Source organism: Polyodon spathula, chromosome 5 (assembly GCF_017654505.1).
Source record: "Polyodon spathula isolate WHYD16114869_AA chromosome 5, ASM1765450v1, whole genome shotgun sequence".
Lineage (NCBI taxonomy): Eukaryota > Metazoa > Chordata > Actinopteri > Acipenseriformes > Polyodontidae > Polyodon > Polyodon spathula.
This window is the reverse complement of record NC_054538.1, coordinates 8,910,811-8,932,040: the sequence shown is the minus strand read 5'-3', so window position 1 is coordinate 8,932,040 and position 21,230 is coordinate 8,910,811. Positions and strand designations below refer to the sequence as shown.

At 38.4% G+C, this 21,230-nt stretch overlaps 1 protein-coding gene and 1 pseudogene across 1 annotated transcript; one reads left to right on the top strand and one right to left on the bottom strand.

Annotated features, from left to right (window-relative positions):
* Window positions 1–3,268: 3,268 nt before the first annotated feature.
* LOC121315519 (solute carrier family 66 member 3-like) lies at window positions 3,269–10,475 on the bottom strand. Its single transcript, XM_041249671.1, has 7 exons — window positions 10,236–10,475; window positions 7,413–7,495; window positions 6,653–6,722; window positions 5,985–6,042; window positions 5,561–5,681; window positions 5,182–5,223; window positions 3,269–4,293 (listed from the first exon to the last, which is right to left on the bottom strand). The coding sequence occupies exons 1-7, from the start codon at window positions 10,379–10,381 to the stop codon at window positions 4,202–4,204; spliced, it is 612 nt and encodes a 203-aa protein (XP_041105605.1). The 5' UTR covers window positions 10,382–10,475; the 3' UTR covers window positions 3,269–4,201.
* A 7,729-nt stretch (window positions 10,476–18,204) lies between these two features.
* On the top strand, window positions 18,205–20,581 carry LOC121315518 (annotated as a pseudogene).
* The last annotated feature ends 649 nt before the right edge of the window (window positions 20,582–21,230 follow it).

The following is a 21,230-nucleotide window of genomic DNA, read 5'->3' as shown; positions in this document are numbered from 1 at the left end:
TTTAAAATGCTACATTGAAAATGCATGTTTTATACAGCTACCGTATGCTAAAATAAAATGTAAAACATCTTTGACAATAAAATTATGTAGTCTTCTATTTTGTGTTTTATTTATTTTGTTGTGTTCTATTCCTTCACTGGGGGTATTGCTAGTTGCAAAGAGGGGTCATTATTTTTTTCTAAGGGTTTCAGTGGAAATGGATATTTCAAATAAATGGCAGTGGCAACCTTTTTGCATGAGATCTGAGATTTTTATTGAGCTAATTAATGTTATGTTATTAGAACCACTTGCCCACATTATAGGATGATAAACAGATATCCTGAAGACAATATTACATTATGTATTGCAATACATATTGGAATTCAATGCTGAATGATCTTGATTTTATTGCTACCAAAATGAGAACTGAACAGTTATTAATCAAATTTGTATGCATTTTGCATATTTCAAAAACCACAAATTAGCCATAATATATATATATATATATATATATATATATATATATATATATATATATATATATATATATATATATATATATATATATATATATATAATTATATATAAATAATATTTTATTTTCATTTTATATTAAACATGTTTATTTCTGAACACGTGTGAATAATGTCCGGAGTCATTATAAGTTCACACTTGTTTCACAGTCTGCTGTTCAGCTTTCACTTCAGCCTTGGCTTTGTTGTACACTGTGGTACTGTAAGCTCCAAGAACTATTTCTGCTTGGGTACTTATCGTGGGTGCAGGATAAGAACATAAGAAAGTTTACAAACGAGAGGAGGCCATCAGGCCCATCTTGCTCGTTTGGTTGTTAGTAGCTTATTGATCCCAGAATCTCATCAAGCAGCTTCTTGAAGGATCCCAGGGTGTCAGCTTCAACAACATTACTGGGGAGTTGATTCCAGACCCTCACAATTCTCTGTGTAAAAAACTGCCTCCTATTTTCTGTTCTGAATGCCCCTTTGTCTAATCTCCATTTGTGACCCCTGGTCCTTGTTTCTTTTTTCAGGCTGAAAAAGTCCCTTGGGTCGACACTGTCAATACCTTTTAGAATTTTGAATGCTTGAATTAGGTCGCCACGTAGTCGTCTTTGTTCAAGACTGAGCAGATTCAATTGTTTTAGCCTGTCTGCATATGACATGCCTTTTAAGCCGGGATAATTCTGGTCGCTGTTCTTTGCACTCTTTCTAGAGCAGCAATATCTTTTTTATAGCGAGGTGACCAGAACTGCACACAATATTCAAGATGAGGTCTTACTAGTGCATGGTACAGTTTTAACATTACTTCCCTTGATTTAAATTCAACACTTTTCACAATGTATCTGAGCATCTTGTTAGCCTTTTTTATAGCTTCCCCACATTGTCTAGATGAAGACATTTCTGAGTCAACAAAAACTCCTAGGTCTTTTTCATAGATTCCTTCTTCAATTTCAGTATCTCCCATATGATATTTATAATGCACATTTTTATTTCCTGCGTGCAGTACCTTACACTTTTCTCTATTAAATGGCATTTGCCATGTGTCTACCCAGTTCTGAATCTTGTCTAGATCATTTTGAATGACCTTTGCTGCTACAACAGTGTTTGCCACTCCTCCTACTTTTGTGTCGTCTGCAAATTTAACAAGTTTGCTTACTATACCAGAATCTAAATCATTAATGTAGATTAGGAATAGCAGAGGACCTAATACTGATCCCTGTGGTACACCACTGGTTACCACACTCCATTCTGAGGTTTTTCCTCTAATCAGTACTTTCTGTTTTCTACATGTTAACCACTCCCTAATCCATGTACATGTGTTTCCTTGAATCCCAACTCCGTTCAGTTTGAGAATTAATCTTTTGTGCGGGACTTTGTCAAATGCTTTCTGGAAATCTAAATAAACCATGTCATATGCTTTGCAATTATCCATTATCGACGTTGCATCCTCAAAAAAATCAAGCAAGTTAGTTAGACACGATCTCCCTTTCCTAAAAGCATGTTGACTGTCTCCCAGGACCCTGTTACCATATAGGTAATTTTCCATTTTGGATCTTATACTTTCCATAAGTTTGCATATAATAGAAGTCAGGCTTACTGGTCTGTAGTTACCTGGTTCAGTTTTGTTTCCCTTTTTGTGGATCGGTATTACGTTTGCAATTTTCCAGTCTGTCGGTACCAGCCCTGTGTCAAGAGACTGCTGCATGATCTTGGTTAGTGGTTTGTAAATTACTGGCACAGTAATCAATCATTCTATATGGCTTGTGCACTATTCTGAGATCATTTTCACCCTTGATGAAATTAGCTGGGTAATTTGCCCTACGGATAGATGTGTTTTTTTGCTGTAAAAGTATGTTAACAAACGTTATTAATATGCATTCAAACAACAAACCAGCAGCAGTATTGGTGTGTCAGTGAGACCAAATTAGTTCAACTGTATTAAAAAGTAGGTTCAAGCTTTTCAATATATTACAAATAATAACAGAGTTAAGCATAAGTACGTACACACACGCGCATATATACACACATACATACACACACACACACTGTATTCAATTTGGCGCCACAGCGTTTATTTTAAATTGATCAAAATGATTGCTGTGCATGACAGGGCGGCCTTTATTAATAATACTACGATTTTCAAACACTGCATTATTTTATTACATGATTTATGAGATTTTAGAAGTATCGCGGTTGCTTATTTTCTGTAATATAGTTGCCTACCTGTCTGTAGCAGCGTGTGTCTAACCTACTTTGACTGCAGTACATTTATCGGTGTCAGTTACAGAGAGCCTGTTAGGTGGGAGTTGGAAGGTCAAGGGAGTACTGTACCAGCGAATCCGAGAGTGACGTAGACGTTTTTGTGCCCAAAAAATTACCTCAGAATATCAGTTTGATTTATGTAAAATCCACAATATATCCTACTCTGTTATTTTTTTTCTCACTGTGACTTGTTTGTAATTTTTTTGAAAGAGAATCTGAAATGAAATCTTATCATAGATAGTAAGCACATTGTTTTTATTTATACAGGATTGAGTACTGGAATTATAATTGAACTAAAAACAAAACCACCTATAAGAACTTCAGAAGGAATGCTGATCTGTACGTAGTTTATCTTGCTTTTTCTTTCAGAACTATACTACCATAAAATAAAATGTGCTTACTGTGTGTGTGTGTGTACATTAGTTTGTAATTTACATGCTAGATTGAGGCTCCCATCTCTTCGGGGGCGTTACATGTCCATAATCAGTGTTGCACGTTTATTTGTTTACTGTGTTTTTTTTTTGTTTTTTTTTAGCAGGGGGAGAAAAAAAATACATTGATGTTTCTTTATTGATAGCAGCGTTTATTTGAGGGCAGTCTCTATTATTAAGCTGATGTATAACTGCAGCGTCAATACGAGAGCGTCTTTAATATGAGGGCGGCGCCAAATTGAAGTAATACTATATATACAGTTTTAACTATATATATAAATACTCAAATCAAAGAATTGACTGACAATTCAAACAAAAACATTACATTAAATACTATGAATATATTAGCATTTCCACCCCCATTTCCTTTACTAACCTAATACCCAATTTTTATTGCTGTTACAAAATGTTTCAAACTGGTTTGTTGTTTGCGGTGATATGTTTTCACACAGTGTACTAATTTTCCCCTCCTCCACGCATCTTGGTTAGACACCTGCTAACTGGCTGTCTGCCCAGACGCCAAGATACGAGAAGCTGCAGATAACTAGTTTTTTCAGAGACAGAAAAACTGCAGTTTTGCTTAGCTAGTTAAGTGTTTTAAGCTGTAAGAAAATATGAACATATAAAAACTCATCTAAATATGTTTTAAGCACTGCTATAATCAAAAGCCCATTGCTATACATTTAAATACTTGTGCATATAAATTACAAAAAGTGCATTATTTCAAATTGTTTTTATGTAATAAAAAAATAGTAATCAATTAACTTGATTATATGTCTGGTATCCAATTATTTGTTACAGGCATTATTCCAGGCCTGATTTGCAATAAAAATTATGCAAGTCAACGCTGAGAATATTGTTACAAGAAATAACAACATAGACAATGCACATGTACAATGCCTTTGCTTCTGAAATAATATTTAGGGAAAGCCATTTCAAGTAATATTTGGTATAGAATAAATGGTTATTAATGCCGTCTTGGTCCATGATGAATGACAGTGTACAAGGCTGGAATTACTCCTGCTTCTTTCCTACTCTCCTGTAGTACACTATGGTGGCCATAACCCAGGCATTGAGAAGTAGCATAATAAGGAACCTTGCAAGGACTGAAACAAAGTCAAAGAAAACAAAATGTTACAGCTAACTGGTATATTTTGAGAATCGAATAGGCTAACTTTGTATTATATAACAGGTCGAGCTAACAGAGTTATGAGGTCAGGTGACCTTGAATTAGCTAATCAAAAAATTGGCAAACCAAATAGGCAGTTCATTTGATTGCACTGTGTAACAACATTTTTTTTTTTTTGTTCCTGGGTAGTAAGTGTTATTTCTTAATTGCTTATGCCTCAAAAGTATAGACAATGGCCATTATTCCCCACAAACTTTGCTTTTGTGACCAGGACAGTGATATTTCAAAATATCACTATTTCCAATGGGAAAACGGGCAGATGTGTGTCTTTTCGTTCACATAGTCAGAAAAACTGTAAATACTGTATAATCGTAAATCTCGAAAAACTACTCACTTCTAAATCTTTTGTAGTCATCTTTGTATTACTTTAGTATAAATACATGTTAATTTGGATTCATGTGTTGTTTTTTTCTGACTTTATGCGAACGAAAAGACACGCATTTGCCCGTTTTCCCATTGGAAATAGTGATATTTTGAAATATCACTGTCCTGGTCACAAAAGCAAAGTTTGTGGGGAATAATGGCCATTTTCTATACTTTTGAGACATAAGCAATTAGGAAATAACACCTACTACCCAGGAACAAACATTGTGTTACATAGTGTTGTCAACATTGAATTAAACTATGAGATCTAAAAATAACTATCGGGGGACTAAACAATGGACCCATTATAAGAACCAGGTGGAGAAATTTATAACATCAAATTTTAACTCAACAACAACTTCCTCAGTACCAACGTTGATAAATGCTTTGGATGTAAACCTTCTTAAGGAACATAGAACAAGTTTAATCTTTGTTTACTTACCTTGAAAGTCCCCTGTTGTCATTAATGCAGTAACAATCCTTGCTGCAGAAATACAAATAAAGATGTGTTGCAAGGTATTTACAGTATGTGATCATTTTGTTTTACCTTTAGGCTGGCAGTATACAAGTTAGCCCATCGTGTGTGTGTGTGTGTGTGTGTGTGTGTGTGTATATATATATATATATATATATATGATACAATATGGGCTAACTTGTATAATGATTTTTAATTTTTAGATTTAGTGAGTTTGTTAACCAGGATAGGACTTCATTTAATTTCTTACAGGATTTTGGAAGATAACACTACATAATAATCATAAAAAAGCTAATGTACTATATGCATATAGCAGTTATTAATAAGAGCACAGGCTCTGACTTACCTAAACTGCTGTATATGGCCATGCCCCATGTCAGGGCACTTACTTGCCCAGCATCTCTGGTTTCCCACAAACACTGTAGCTGTGCAAATTTACTAGCAGCACTGAGGAAGGTGCACAGGCTCTAGAAAACAAAGCATGCAATTGTCTGAAATAACTGCCATTATTAAACAGAGCATGTTGCATTATGCTGAATTACACTGACTTAATCTTATCAATACAGGGAGTAGCTGTCAGTTTCAGCAATGGCCCATTTTAAAAAATAATGGCCTATTGAAGATATCCTTTTTTCTGTTTATGTACAGTGTTTTTCCTACTGTATTTTAAAAAGGTAATACAAATAAAAAATGCCAGGGTCACTTTTAATATTTGTTTTATTGTTGGTATATACTGGATTCTAATGATGAAAAAATATAAGCACCCTTACCATGGCCAAATCAATAATCCACTTCTGAAAAGTTACAAGACGCCATCCAGCAATAAATCTTGACATTTTGGGATTAAGGTAAAATAAAATGATTAAGATTTGACTATAGTATTGTCCGAATAAAATCTATTATAATACATACTACATAATATGGAACCAGTATATTTCTCTATACGTTAAAAAGGTAAACCTTAAATAGTATTATTTTCTTTAATTAGCAAATGCCTTGGAGGCGTTTAACACTGTAATTACAAATATGAACAGCAAACTCTACTGTAACTATTCTGACTACTGTAAAAAGGAACATTTGTTCTCACACTAGAATGTGAAATGGGACCAGTTTTTTTTTTTTTTTTTTTTGATTGTTTGTGCTTTATAACCTTGATCTGAATTGAATGTATTAAAGTATAAAAAGTCTGGTTTAAATAAATGACCCAGTTCATAGAAGTGTAAAAAAAATCAGATGATCATCTGCCCTCCACCACTGCTAATGCAAACATGGGCCGTTTGGATTCTTGCCCATTTTGATTGGGCTTGTCCTGACACAGTAGTCAGCAAGTTGGTAACCACCATTTTCACTTGAAAAACTATAATATTAAAGATTTGAGACTGAATGTAGCCTGTGTTTCAGTGGTCAAGTTCAGCACTACTGCCTTCCAAAAGGATACAGAATTGCAGGGAGTAGACAGTGGTTCAGATTTCCATTGTAGTAGAACACCAGCAACAGAAGAATCGCATCTGAAAAACAAACAAATCTTATCCCCAACATAATGCAGTGTCATACTGAATAGTGTTCAATTGAGCAATAGTGGCCTATAACTGCAGATTGCAGGACATTACTACAGGGAGTAGCTTTAGATTACATTTTCATATATTTTATTACATTCATTCACCCTTTGAATGATGTTTCCAATTTTTCTTATTGGTTCTAATAGCAATTACTCAAATGTGTTTTTGTTTTGTTTTTTTTGTTCAAAAGCTGATCATGTATGTATGTAACAATGGCTAAAAGTAAGAGCCAATATCAAGCTACTTTGGGTAGTTTGAAGTTACTTCCCTTTTGAGAATGCAACAGGATGCAATGTGTATTTTAAAATGTGACGTTAAACAAACAGAGCAACAGAACCGGATAATCATGAAAACGTATTTCTGTTGACGGAATGAATTATGTTTGGGTCAGCCCAAAAGCTTTTTCAGCAAAGTGTGAAGTGTGCTGACGCTGTTGTTGTGTACAAAGAGGTGTACAACATCGTCCGTGTTTTCACAAACAACACTGAGAACCATTCCCCAGTGCAGTTACCTCTTATATCAATTAAAATAGTCTAGAAAGACATTTTACCAGCATTTGGGAGTGATGGTTCATTATGTATTTCAGTTTGAATTTCTAATCTTCCATTGTACAGATATGTTATAGAGATGAGAAGTTACCTTGAGCAATAAGCATGGGATACTCCAAGTACGTTGACAATGGGTATTCATAGTAACTTTGGTATGAGAGAACCACAATGTACCTACAACAAAAACAAATACAGTAACAATGAATTGCAAAGATTTGTTTTGTTTATACAGTGCATTGTAAAAGACGAATAAAAAAGCACAGCTGTTGATACGGGACACCAGGGTTTGCATTGGCAAATATGTTTAAAAAAGAAAATGAAAGTAATTCTAGATTCTAGAACACTGATGTCAAACGTGACCTCATTCAACTTCAATATTTCAAAAAATGTGTATCATTGAAGAAATGTTCATTCTGTAACTTTCATATATATAGCCTCATCATGTTAATAGAAAATTCATAATACAAACCCTGGTCCATTATTCAAACTACAGTTTGCATGCTGACAGAACTTTAGTTGACATTGTACAGTTCACTTTAGGTTTTTAATGAAGAAAAACGCATCTTGCTGGATTAAATGTTGTTCAGTGAATTATAAAGGTTAAATCACACATGCAGTTACAAATGGTTAGATTTTTAAAAGCTATGATAGTGATGCTTTGTTACCTACTTCCATTATCATGTATCCTCTTATTGTACATTTACATGCTCTGGAGACTAATTCTAGGTTCATTACTGTATTGTTTGTAACACCAAAATTGTGAACAAATGTTATTTCAGAATGTGTTTTTTTTTTTTTTTTAAACTACAGTATAAGCTTTAGCCTGGCAGCACTTGAAAACCTAGAATAAAAGCAATGAAAAATGATTTGATGCTTGTTCAAATACTGAAGCTGAGAGCGTTATAGTTTTCAAGACTAAAAAAAAAAATTAGTAAAATGGCTTTCTTATTCAGACCATATTTAAATAACAGTATACACATAATACAAAAGCAGCAATTTTAAACTTACATTAAAACCCACTAAGAAGTGGATTTAAATGTAACTTTAAATGTACATTAAAATTGCTGCTTTTGTATTGTGTATACTGTTATTAAATGGTCTGGCTGTGGCAGTTGTATGTGTAACATACTATACAAATGTATCGTGGTTTGTTATTTTCTGCTATGAATTGTGGGGGATCTTGCGTAAGAGATTTTTTTAATTGGCACTAGGACGCTTCATACATTCCAGCCAGTGTGAGTGATGTGCTAATAGTTTCTCACTGCAGACACCAGCCTGCTATCTGTGTTGTGTACTTGCAGTGACAGTTTCTCTGTGCCTGCTTCATTTAAAGAAAAAAACTGGAAATAATAAATCAGTCTTCTGTGGTGCTGCATTATTGTAAGAAACACATTCACCAGCCATACAGCATTTACATTGATTGCTTATAGATTCACTTGATGTATCCAAGTGAAGGACAAAACTTAATAATAATAATAACAACATCATCATCTTGGCACAACAATAAAAGTGGACTGGAAACATCTTTTAGGATTGTGGTTCTCAACCTGAATCTATACAATTCATCAACGCTCCACTATTGACAGCAACATTTACAGGGAGTACCTGTGAGAAGAACGACATATGTGCAATGTCTGACTCCTACAATCTACTTGAATAAAAGCTGCAATCACATTCTATATATATATATATATATATAGAGAGAGAGAGAGAGAGAGCCTGTTTCTTTAACCACTGGACCACACCGCTTCCTTAGTGGGCTTCATACAGTCAATTTAACACATTTCATCATCTATAATAGTAATAGTTTATATATAATGAGAGAGAGAGGGGTGTAATGTTTTCATACAGCGCCTGGTTTGCAGATTGGACACTGAAGGATAGTATGACGGAGACAGAGTGAGATGGAAAGTGGAAATCAAAGAGAAGATGCAGTTTCTTAGGCAGAAAAGGGACTAGAGTTCAGCAGTAATCAGCAAAAAAAAATAAAATCTTGGAATTTTATTTTATTGAATTGCTACTGTATAATGTAATAACTATACTTATTGTGTAGAAATTAAATTACAAAGACAATAAGATCATTTATTCACAAAAATGTATTCACAATTTTTGAAAGTAAAAGATTCCACTCTTGAATATGATCACGAGTCTCTGCATTCACTTTCAATATGATATTAGATCACACACTGCCAAAGTGAAAGTAAAAACCCTAGAGCTTCCCTGTAGCTTGAAACTTGGAAGTTATTCACAATATTCTACACTGTCCCAGTTTAAGGACTTACAAATCTGGTCACCTTAATTATAGGTGTTAACACGTTATCTTAATGCACAGTACCGTGCATGTGGATTGCTAAATTATTTGTGCATTTGTTCAACAAACTATGTCTGGAATGTGACATCACTGTACTACTGTAGATTCAACATGAGCAAGGCTGTTAAATACATTTGCAAATAACGTATTCATCTTCAGATTACCTAAAATTCTGTAACTGGTCATATTTCAGTATTCGTTTTAGATGTTAAATTGGTTCATAGATCTTCAAAATAAAGCATTTAACGTGCAGGATTTTTCTGGACTAAAATCCACTTTACAGGCGTAAGAAATCGATGCAAAACTACACACCACAAAGTAGAGAGACATCACATACGAGTAACACCTTAATTAAAACAGGAGCAAGCTTACTGTACTGTAGCTAGTAGTGACCAAAACAGTTCTGGGATAATAAAGCAGTTCCCCGTAAGTTCGTGTTTTATACCCATTGTTGCAAGACAATACAAACAAGAACTATACATATTTAGATAGTATCTTAATTAATTAATTAAGTATTACGGAAACCTTACCTTCGCTAGCCATTGCTTGGGGATACCACTGTGCGTGCTGTAATATAATCAGTAGAAAAATCACATGTCTTACCCCGTCAATTCTAGCAGTAAACTTTTCAAGCTAACGCCTCTGGATGATTTAGCTGAAATGAGAACAAACATCTGTGGGAATTTGAGCACCAAGCACACACATAAGGTGCTAAAATTAGCAAAATGTAACACTAGATCTGCACTCATCGTAACGTCTTTATTGTCAGCCTAAGCGTTTAGTACTGGAACCAGCTGCCAACTACTTTCACAAAACCAGACTTCTTCCTGAGAAAAACCGCCCAAAACCCGCCCAGTTTGGAGCGTATATTGTGACATCACATCGCCTCTGCTGTTGTTCCCCATTATAGCAAATAGCATCTACACTATTTGCAAATACATTTTTTTGTGTGGTATGCTTAAGCAATAAGGCACGGGGCGGCAGGGGTTGTTCTGGATATTGTCACTTGGTGCGTTGTACGGCAGGAGACGAACATTGTTGCTAGGTAACACACTATCAGTGGCTGTAGCGAACAGCGCAAGTTTAAGGTGCTTTGTTGGGATAAAGATGATTAATTTAAAGTCAAATTGTATTTTTTTTTTTCCAGAAAGACGGTCATGTGAGCATTTGACAGCCCAGTTTGTGTGGTATTAACTTCATTTCGAGTTTTTTTTTTCACACCTGTAAAGAGTGAATAAGCGGTAGTAATGTAAATACTGCCGAAAAATATTAAAATATCCCCAGTTAAAAATTAATGAAGAGCCTTGTTTATTTTGCTTTATAATTTGGGGGTGTACAATACTGTGGCATTGTGTTAGAAAATAAAACTGTTACTTAGTACACACTAACACAACTTTTTAACGGTGTTGCTGGAATGTTGCGATTTAGTTATGTTACTGCAATAAGGTTGTATGTTAGTGGCTTCTCCATGGTTGCATCGTAAGTATTTGAACATGTTAGTGATAATACATAATAAACGCTTGGTCACAATAGTCGGCGGGGCTTCTGGCAAATATTGTAAAGAAACACCCCCGGCGCTGATAATAATAATAATAATAATAATAATAATAATAATAATAATAATAATAATAATACAGATTCTGATGACCCTTGCTATTTTTGACTGTAAAGCAGGAGACTCAGAGATAACAATTATTAACAGGTGTATATATACTTGATAATAAACAAGGTCCCTTTCCGGGCCAGGACCACGCCACGTAAAATAACAAACGCCAAACCTCAATGAGAGGCTGCACTCAGCAAATATATGCTTGCATGGCAGTAGAAAATCTCTCGCCGCCATATTTGCAATATTCCTTATTTTAAATGGATGTCTTCTTGTGTAAATGATAGACCAAAGGTTATCGACTACTGTGCCGATTATGTTGTGCATATGAAGCGATTCCAAGCGAATACGTTGTCATGGCAAGCCACTAGTGTAAAATGACTAGACACCAGCGTAGGAAATACGTAGCTTGTGCTTTTTTTTTGTTTGTTTGTTTGTTTTTGTTTTTTTTGTTTAGAACACGTACACATTTAAATTTGTACAGGTTGTCATTTGTGTGCTGTGATTGGTCCAAATGAGTACGTGTAGCGAATATTTGAAACGTGTACTATGCAATGCATTTTTGACCCAGTGGCCTTGCATACTGACAGCTTCTCTGAGTGTGCTGGGTCTTGCTGATCTCACTTGAATCAACTGCAGTTGAAAGACTAACAGCCCAACCAACGGTAATGCGGCGAAAGAGGAAAAAGATTAAACTGGACTTTGATAACAGTGTGCAGACAGGTCTAACTAAACACGCAGTTAGCAGCCTTTTTTTTTTTTTTTTTTTTAATTATCTTCCTTGGCCAACTTTTGTTTGAACTATTGTATCTTTTTTTAGTTCTGAATTGTAACCTTAAATGTGTTTTAGTGGGGGACTGGGGGATATCCATTTTATTGAACTATTACTGACCAGGTAATTTAAGTGATCTGTAGCATCCCTGCCTGTAGTGGGTGGTTAAGGTACTGCAGCTCAAAATCTGTATTCAAAATTGGCCATAAATTTGGGTAATCTCTTGTAGGCTAAAAGCATAGTGCAATTGATTCGCCTGCTATAGTAAATGGGATTGGGCAGTGGCTAGTTTACTCTTATAATTGCTAGCTTGATTTGTCGGGTGCTTCAGGGCCTACAAAGAAATTAAAGAAAGACCCCATTTTAAACTTTTATTGTATGTTATTTGCATTCTCCCCTTGAAACTTATATGGTGTGTTATTTATATTCTCCCCTTGAAAAACTAATAATTTGTTAAACTTGCATTGTTGTTTCTCTTGCCTAAACTCATTCCAGTGCCAAATAAAAGAACCCAACCTTTTTAACCTAATGTGAAGGTGATGCCTTCAGTGAGGTAGATGGCTACCATAAATTGTTTATTAAATAGTTTGAACAGACCTAAGCCCCCGCTACACCTATAAGAGTAAAGTAAGTTATAATTAAGATCAGTAGTAGAATGCGGCAAGGAATGGAGCAGGTACTGATGCAAGTACTGGTACAACTAGGTGCCATATAGTCCAGTATAGCCGAGAGTTTTGAGGTTTACAGATGCTGTCTGAACAGGTGTGTCTTGAGGAGGTGCTGGAAGGTGGTCAGGGACTGAGCAGTCCTGATATCCATGGGTATGTCGTGCCACTAATCTGCCGGTGGAGAAGCAGATTATTAGTACCCCCCCCCCCCTTCGCACCCCCACAAATATCAGGACTGCTCCGTTCATGTGACTGTTATCATAGTTCATGTGAAGTGACTTCGAGTTCTTTTGCTTAAGCATAACCAAACAACCAAGAAGAAGCCGGGAGGTGGGAAAAGACTTAAAATACAAAGAAAAAATGATGTAGCCTAAACACTAATTTTGAGAAGTCAAAATATAAAAGTACCTTCACGTAATGTTTTGCCCGTACGCCGTAACGGCTTACTTTTACCTCTGCTGCTGCTACTGACTTATTAAAATGGTGCACCCTCATTTTAGCGTTCTTCATTCTGCTTTTAATGAGAAAGTAAAGACTTGGCCAATTTAAAAGCCCACTAAGATGTTTCACATCAAAACCCTGTAAATGAAACAGATTTTACTATTGTGATGCGCACAGGGGCACTATGCAAATTAGTTGCATAGTGCATAGGATCATGAGTAACTTGTAACTGGCATGAAGGGGTAATTAAACGTAGAGGGGGGGATCTGTGTGTGTATGCATCACCTCGCCGCCTTCCCCTTTTGTGTTGAGACTGCTCCCAGGAAAGTGCCACCTGCTATGCTGCCAAACACAGGTTTCGCGATCAGGGGACCACTACCGACCCAGAGAAAATAGCTTCTGTGCAGCGATGGCCAGCCCCCTCCTCGGGAAGCAGCTGCACAGTTTCTTGGGACTGGCCTCCTATTACCGGCAATTTGTAAAGGGATTTGCAACAATCTCTAGTCCCCTGCATCAGTTGCTGGAGTGGGGTGTTCCAATCTCTAGTCCCCTGCATCAGTTGCTGGAGTGGGGTGTTCCCTTTGAGTGGACAGCGGAGCACAAGAATGTCTTCTCAAAGCTAGGCGAGGCCCTGACACTAGCCCCGGTACTCACTCATCCCCGGCTGCCCCCTTCTTCCTAGATACAGATGCCAGCAACGTAGGGATCAGTGCAGTGCTGTCCCAATGGTGCCACGGGGGGGGGGGGGGGGGGGGGGGGGGGGGGGGGGGGGGGGGGTTAGAGAGAGCTGTGGCTTATTTCAGTCGGACCCTCAGCTGTGCAGAGCGCAACCAACGCGTGACCTGGAGGGAGCTACTGGCAGTGGTGAAAACCATCAAGCACTACCGCCGCTATCTCTGTGGTTGCCGGTTTCTGCTCTGTACTGACCATGCCTCACTACAATAGCTGTTGTGATTTAACTGCAGCGTACGACACTGTCTGGCGCACAGGCCGTTTGTTAAAGTTGGCAAAATCCTTGCCAGCTTGGGTTCCAGATGACGTGGAGTTCCTGCTGCGAGAACGGAGGATACGAGTACACATGGGTGAAGAAGTGAGCAGGTGGCAGATTCAGCAGAACGGTCTCCCACAAGGATCTGTTCTCGCACCCACTCTCTTCAGTGTGTATGTCTCAGACCTTCCTCGTACAAGATCCAGCAAGTTCATGTATGCGGACGACATCTGCTGTGCCACTCAAGCCCAAGTTTTCGAAGAACTTGAAGAGCATCTCAACATCAATATGGCAATCTTATCCGACTACTATAAAAAGTGGCGACTCCAACCAAGCATCACAAAAACTCTCAGCAGTTTTTCATCTGCACAATGCAAGTGCTTCACAGGAACTGAATGTAGTCCTAGATGGTAAACGGCTTAAGTGCGATCACAGCCCAATTTACCTCGGTGTTATACTGAATCGTTCACTGACATTCCACAACCACCCGATAAAGACAGCCGCGAAAGTCCGCGCACGAAACAACTTGCTGAGTATGTTGGCTGGCATATCATGGGGAGCACGAACACCAGTCCTCCGGTCCACAGCCCTTGCTCTCTGCTACTCAACAGCTGAGTACTGTGCCCCAGTCTGGTGTCGCAGTTCGCATGCAAAGAAAATTGACACTCAGCTGAACTCTGCAATGCGGACCATCTCCGGCACTGTTTGCTCAACTCCGGTCCAGTGGTTACCGGTGCTGAGCAACATCACACCTCCACACATTCGGCGCAAGGAAGCAGTGGTCAAAATCATCAGCAAGATCCAGGATAACCCAGCACTACCATTGCATGACTTTATCCTCCATTCACCAAAGGTTCACCAATTCCTCATTGCTGACCCAACAGACCGCCCACCCGGCTTTGACCTGCCACGACAAGATTGGACTTTACTCAATCGCTAGAGTACGTCCAGCTCCTGCAGGACCGGCTGGACAGTGCCCATGCTTTCACCCGGGGCAGCTTCAAGCCACTGGGATAACAGTCATAAACCACACATAATTCACAATGTAAATCCATGCAGAATTCAAACAGTGCTTATCTGTGCAACAGCAAAGATAAATAACTATTTAAATGGGTTTCATTTACATTTACTAGCTGCCTGTTACTTCTGTGTTTCTCAAAGAAAAAAAAAAAAAATTGGTCAAATAGTATTTTGAAGGTACGTGGATTCGCACCAAAAGCTATTCCCATTTAACATTACATGTGTTTATTAAATTGAACATTTTGCTCCCAACGAGGGAAAAAACAACATTTCTCTTAATTAAAACAAACAATTTATTTAATTTGGCCAACTTCAACTCTGTCGTTCAACTGGCTCAGCACTTCGCATACATTTACTGCATAAGCATTGATTACGTACTTCCACGTGTCATTGGCTGCCTTGGAACTGTTGCCTAACAACCACTGACAGACTGCATGCGGATGAGAAAATGTCTCCGGCAACAACAAGGCAGAAGCTGGCTGCGCAAGTGCCAAGGTGGCGGATCAAATTATTGTTTTTTAAAAATGTAATACATTGATAAAGAAACTCCGAGGGGCCACCACCAAACCTCAGATGGGCTGCCACTTTCTGACCCCTGTGCTATAGGGTGGGCTTCTTGAAATAACACTGCCCCTACACCCTTGCTGGAAGCATCAACACTCAGTTTATAATATTTCAACACCGGTGTTTCAGTCATCAGTCGTTGCAACTCAAGTCTTTGGTCATGCTGATCTTTATTCTCTACCCAGGCTAGTATGTCGTCCATAATTACTTCCATGCCTTCTAGGTCCTCCAACATTTGAGTCATTATTCTCTGGAACATCTGTGGTGCTGAATTAATGCCAAATGGCTTCCTTTTGTAGTGATATCTTCCAAAGGGGCTATTAAAAGTGCACAGTTTTGAGCTTTCTTCATCCAATTGTATTTGCCAGTAACCACACTGGGCATCAAGGGTGCTGAATACTGTGGCTTTCGGCATTCTTGCTATAACTTCTTCAATTGTTCTCATTGGATAATTTTCTCTCTAAATTGCCGTGTTCAGATTTTTGCACTGCACTGTGCTCCCGTATCCAGCTTAAATCTGACAGTACGATTCCTTATTAGGTCAACTTTCCAGTCTTCACCCTCCTGTGTGCTCACTTTGTACAATTAACTCTGTATCTGAGTCTGATTGTTCTTTTAGTCTTCACCCTCCTGTGTTCTCACTGTTTACAATGAACTCTGTATCTGAGTCTGATTATTTTTCCAGTCTGCACATTTCTTGCCCTGTATTTTTCTTTTTCCTTCATAACAGTTGTCTTTTCTGCTCTCACCTTTGACATGCATTTTATTCGCAAAGTGGTTACATTTGTCACACTTTTTACATCTTTCACCATAGGATGGGCATTTTCCTCTTCCATGCTCCCTTCCGCAGTATTTGCAATCCTTTATCACGTCTTTGTACTATGCTTTATTTTAGACTCGCTCGATCTCGCCCCCATGCACTCTCGTTTACCGCCTTCTCTGTGGGTGCAGAAGCCATCTGTCCTAATAGTGCTTTGCTTGCTTCAACTGCACAGCAACAGTATAGCTTTCTGGCTGTCTAATTTTTTTCTCAAAGCAGCCTCGGATCTGGTCATCCATAATGCCCAGTACAATTCGATCTTTTATTAGACTGGCGTCTAGCATCCCATATTCGCATTACTTCGCATTTGTCTTGTGGTCGGTAACAAACTGATCATTGGTTTCCCCAAGCACTTGCACACAGGTATTAAATGAGTGCCTTTCAAATGTTACATTTTTTTTGCATAAAGCTCTTTGAATTTCTTAATCAGTACAATTAACTCTTGTCTATTTTCGTCTTCCAAAATTTCAAAGGTATTATACATTTCCAGAGCTTCTCTGTACCTTTTATGTTTTCGGCTCCGTTCCTGATGCCGTCATATACAATTCAAACTTTTGTTTCCATATTTTCCAGTTGTCCGAGATATTCCTTTCCATCTTCATCGGCTTCGGTGGCTTTAACCCTTCAATTTTTTATGTGGATTCTCGATCCCTTTCTGGCACCATGTAAGATTTACTATATATATTTACTTTATTGCAGTGCCCTCTACTGGCACTACACAGAACCTCAGCTACATACAATATCAGATAATATATATCAATCAATATCATTATGCTGTCATCATCTTTTTGTGTACGATAAAATTATTTCTTACTGACAGACATTTTTTTTGCCTTCTGTTACATGCAAAAAAAAAAAAAAAAAAATTGTTCGGATATTTGTCCCAGCAGTACTTTTTAAAATTTAAATCAAGGACCTTGTGGAAGGGGTGTGGGTAATTCACTGACTAGGAGACAGAATTGAAAACACCACCCAGGTGCCCAGTTTTATTTGCGAACAGTTCTTGCTTTTTCCCGCAGAGGGCACTGTTGACCGTGGGCTGCCTATCAACGATGATAGACAGCACCACGGAAATACCACAGCTGGTACGCGAACAGCAAGTGCACTCACAGGTGCTCAAAGAAATAATAATGAAAACAGAAGGCGAAAAGAACAATGGAAAATAAAACAGTAATAAAACTACAAGTAAAAGGTGCCGCACTCGGCAGCGTTATCCCGGTTGCCGCTACCCGCACGACCCGGACCACCGTCCTACTCTGTAGGCTAACTAGCCTGCTCTTTTACAATATGCCGGGGTCTGCCCAAGGGTTCCCCGTTCTCGCTGTCTCGCCGTGAAACTCTATTTGTTTCACCTGATTCCCGGTCCTGGATCAGAGCTTCCGCACTCTCGACGCGTCTAAGTGGGCAGAGCTGAGGAAACAACAGAGCGTTAATTTATAGGGTTAACAATCTCCCAAGACGCGCCTCTCAGCCATTCAGAGAGGGGGAAAGTCCACACACCCACTTTCCCACCTCCCCGTGTCACTGCCATGACTCACAGGCGGTTGTTGGGCGACTGCCGCCCTCTTCTTGCAGCCTGTGAACACGGCAGCAGAGTCAGCACAGATCTCTCTCTCCCTGTTACATACCTAAAAAAAGAAAAGACCAATGCACTTATATAATAGCTATAACTAGAGGACTGCACTTGGAGAGAACAATCTTGCCTACTTGAAAGAGAAAATGGGTGTTTCATGTTTCTTTCAGTTTGTTTGAGTTGAACATATGGCAAATTAATTTTAGGGTTAGAAATGTTTTCGTCAACATTATTAGATGCTGATTTTATATAAGAACGGTAAGGGGAAGGTTTCATTTTTATGCTCCCTGTGCTCACCCTGTGTTTGCAATACAGAGTGTACAAATAGAACTTTTTGGCCCTTATTTTAGAACATTCTAATTTGTTTACTTTGAAACCAAACAGACAGGGTGGGTTATGGAAAGTAAGGCTGACCTGTTTGATTTCCTAGTAGTGCTGAAATAGCAGGGGAGGATAACAGGAAACACTGCCTGAGCAATCATTTATAGGGGAGAGAGAATGTCTTCTATATCTGCCCATGGGTCTAGTTGGAGAAAGAGGGAGACACAAAAGGTAAGAGAAAAATTAATGTAGACCATGTAAGTCGAGTTACACAGCTACTGTTTGCCTAATTTTTATATTGACGTGTTTAATATGTTTTTTTCTAACCCCTCTGGTTAAACTCAGCCTCAAGCAGTCTTTGTCGGAATATGTCTGTTCAGCAATAAAGAAGCATGTCACGGGACCATTATTTAAATGTATTGTTTTTGTACTACATTATGTTTGTTTTTGTGTTATGATTTCTGCTTTGCCTTAAGACATGAAAGCACACTTCTGTTTTAATTGCTACCATGTTGAATGCAGGTGCAATGGATTCCTGGAAGATATACCTCCCCAGTAACACTCTCGCTCTCTATTGAGTTCACTAACTTGAGCACCATCTCCCTAGAGGATGTGAAGAGGGTGCCCACCCTCAAAGCACTCCACATGTGTGGAAACAAGATCAGAGCTCTGCCCTCAGGCTTTCTCAAAGAACTCCCTCAGCTCCACACGGTTGACCCTCACTGGCAACTTCCTGCAGGACCTGCCTTCCGAAGTCTTCTGTGTCTCACTGCTGCAGAACCTGGTCCTCAAAGGCAACCAACTCATGGCCGTCAACCCCTCCTGGTTCCAGTGCCTGAGCAACTTAACCTAGCTGGACCTGTCAGACAACAGGTTGAGCTCCGTCCCTTTCCAGCACTTACCCCATCTGAAGTCACTTGACCTCAGCAACAACAAATTGGAAAAGCTTCCAGAAGGTGCTTTGAATGACCTACCAGAGCTGGAGAGACTGCACTTATCTGACAATAAGCTGAGCGCCCTGGTTCCTTAGACCTCTGACCAACCAATCTCACCCACCTCTTCCTCCAGGAGAACCTGTTGAAGAAGCAGGCGTACGGTCTCTTCCTGAAGCTGCAGCACTTGAAAGTCTCGGATCTCAGTACCAATGGTCTGATCACAATCCCCCTGGGGGTGTTTGACAAGCTAAAAGCACTCGGGGGACTCTCCATTCAAGTCCTGGACCTCACCAGCAACCCCTGGGAGTGCAACTGCAAGATCCTCTACCTGTGGCAGTGGCTGAACAGCAACAAAGAAAAGGTCTTCATCCTGAAGGATATCCAGTGTGCCACACCTGAGGGTCTCAAAGGGAGAATGAGCGCATCCCTAACAGAGAAGGAGGTAGCGGGGCCCTGCTGAGGTTTGACTTCACAGTCCAGCATGGAAATCAGTCTTTAATTTAGTAACTAAATGTCCTTCTTTCATCAAATTCTGTCCTTTCTTAAACTGAACCAGTCCTACTGTATATATGTTATGCCAACATTGGTTTCAATCTGCACTAACTGATCGATACCTGGGATAAAAGTTATGGCAAAAAGAGTATGCTGACTTGTGTGCAATTGTACTGTTTGTTTCATTTCCTTTATGGAATACTTTATTCAGCTTGCTGTATTCAGAATCTAAGCACCTGCTTTTCAATTTGTGACAATTCACCCGTGCTATAAAATAATCTACTAACCTAAAAAACAACCTTACTTGTTTTACATAAACATATACAGTAGATATTTTTGCATTGTGTATCATATAAATTAAGTTGAATTGAACCATGTCTGTGTTCCTGTTTTATTTTTGAGTGTTTACTAATACAAGATATCAGGGTCAGCAGGGAGATTAGAATTCCCTCAATTGTTTTTTTGTTGTGTTGTTTTTTTCACAATGGATTTTTTCTAATGTCAGTATAACTTGCACTTTACAGAATTGAAATACAATAGCTGTTTACTGAGCAAGTACCTTTCAATACGTTATAACTGTAAGTTTATTAAAAAGTAGCAGTGATACTTAGTCACATATACCTGTATATTAATTCTTTAAATTCCTGTTATACCTCTTTTTTCATACTTGTTAACAACATAAGAAAAGTTACAAAAGAGAGGAGGGCATTTGGCCCATCTTGCTCGTTTGGTTGTTAGTAGCTTATTGATCCCAGAATCTCATCAAGGAGCTTCTTGAAGGATCCCAGGGGGTCAGCTTCAAGAACTTTACTGGGGAGTTGGTTCCAGACTTCCACAATTCTCTGTGTAAAAAAATGCCTCCTATTTTCTGTTCTCAGTGCCCCTTTATCTAATCTCCATTTGTGACCCTGGTCCTTGTTTCTTTTTTCAGGTCGAAAAAGTCCCTCGGGTCGACATTGTCAATACCTTTTAGAATTTTGAATGCTTGAATTAGGTCGCCTAGGATACTGTAACCGTATAGGTAATTTTCCATTTTGAAAATCAGGCTTATTGGTCTGTAGTTACCTGGTTCGGTTTGGTCTCCCTTTCTGTGGATCGGTATTACATTTGCAATTCTTGCAATCCTTACATAGCTGTTTGTAAAATCAGCTACTTTTCCCTTTCTTCCTTCTTTCTTACTAACTAACTTAAACAGGTATACATCCATGTTTAAACAAAAGCTGACTAATCTGAGCAACATTTACTATTGATGGGATTTTAGGTGTCTTATGCAATATGGCCACAAGGGGGTGGTCAATTCATATTCAATATGGTCAAGCCTTAACTTTTATATAACATTGTAAAACATATCCTTATTACTTACTATTTTTTTTAAATACCTGCAGACACCCTTTTTTT

Coding starts and splice junctions, on each gene's coding strand:
- LOC121315519 (XM_041249671.1), bottom strand. CDS start 10,381: ATGAGTGCAGATCTAGTGTTACATTTTGCTAATTTTAGCACCTTATGT. Junction 7,496..10,235: donor TTACTGCTAGAATTGACGGG/GTAAGACATGTG, acceptor TTTTTGTTGTAG/GTACATTGTGGTTCTCTCAT. Junction 5,682..5,984: donor GGATTATTGATTTGGCCATG/GTAAGGGTGCTT, acceptor TTTGTTTTCTAG/AGCCTGTGCACCTTCCTCAG.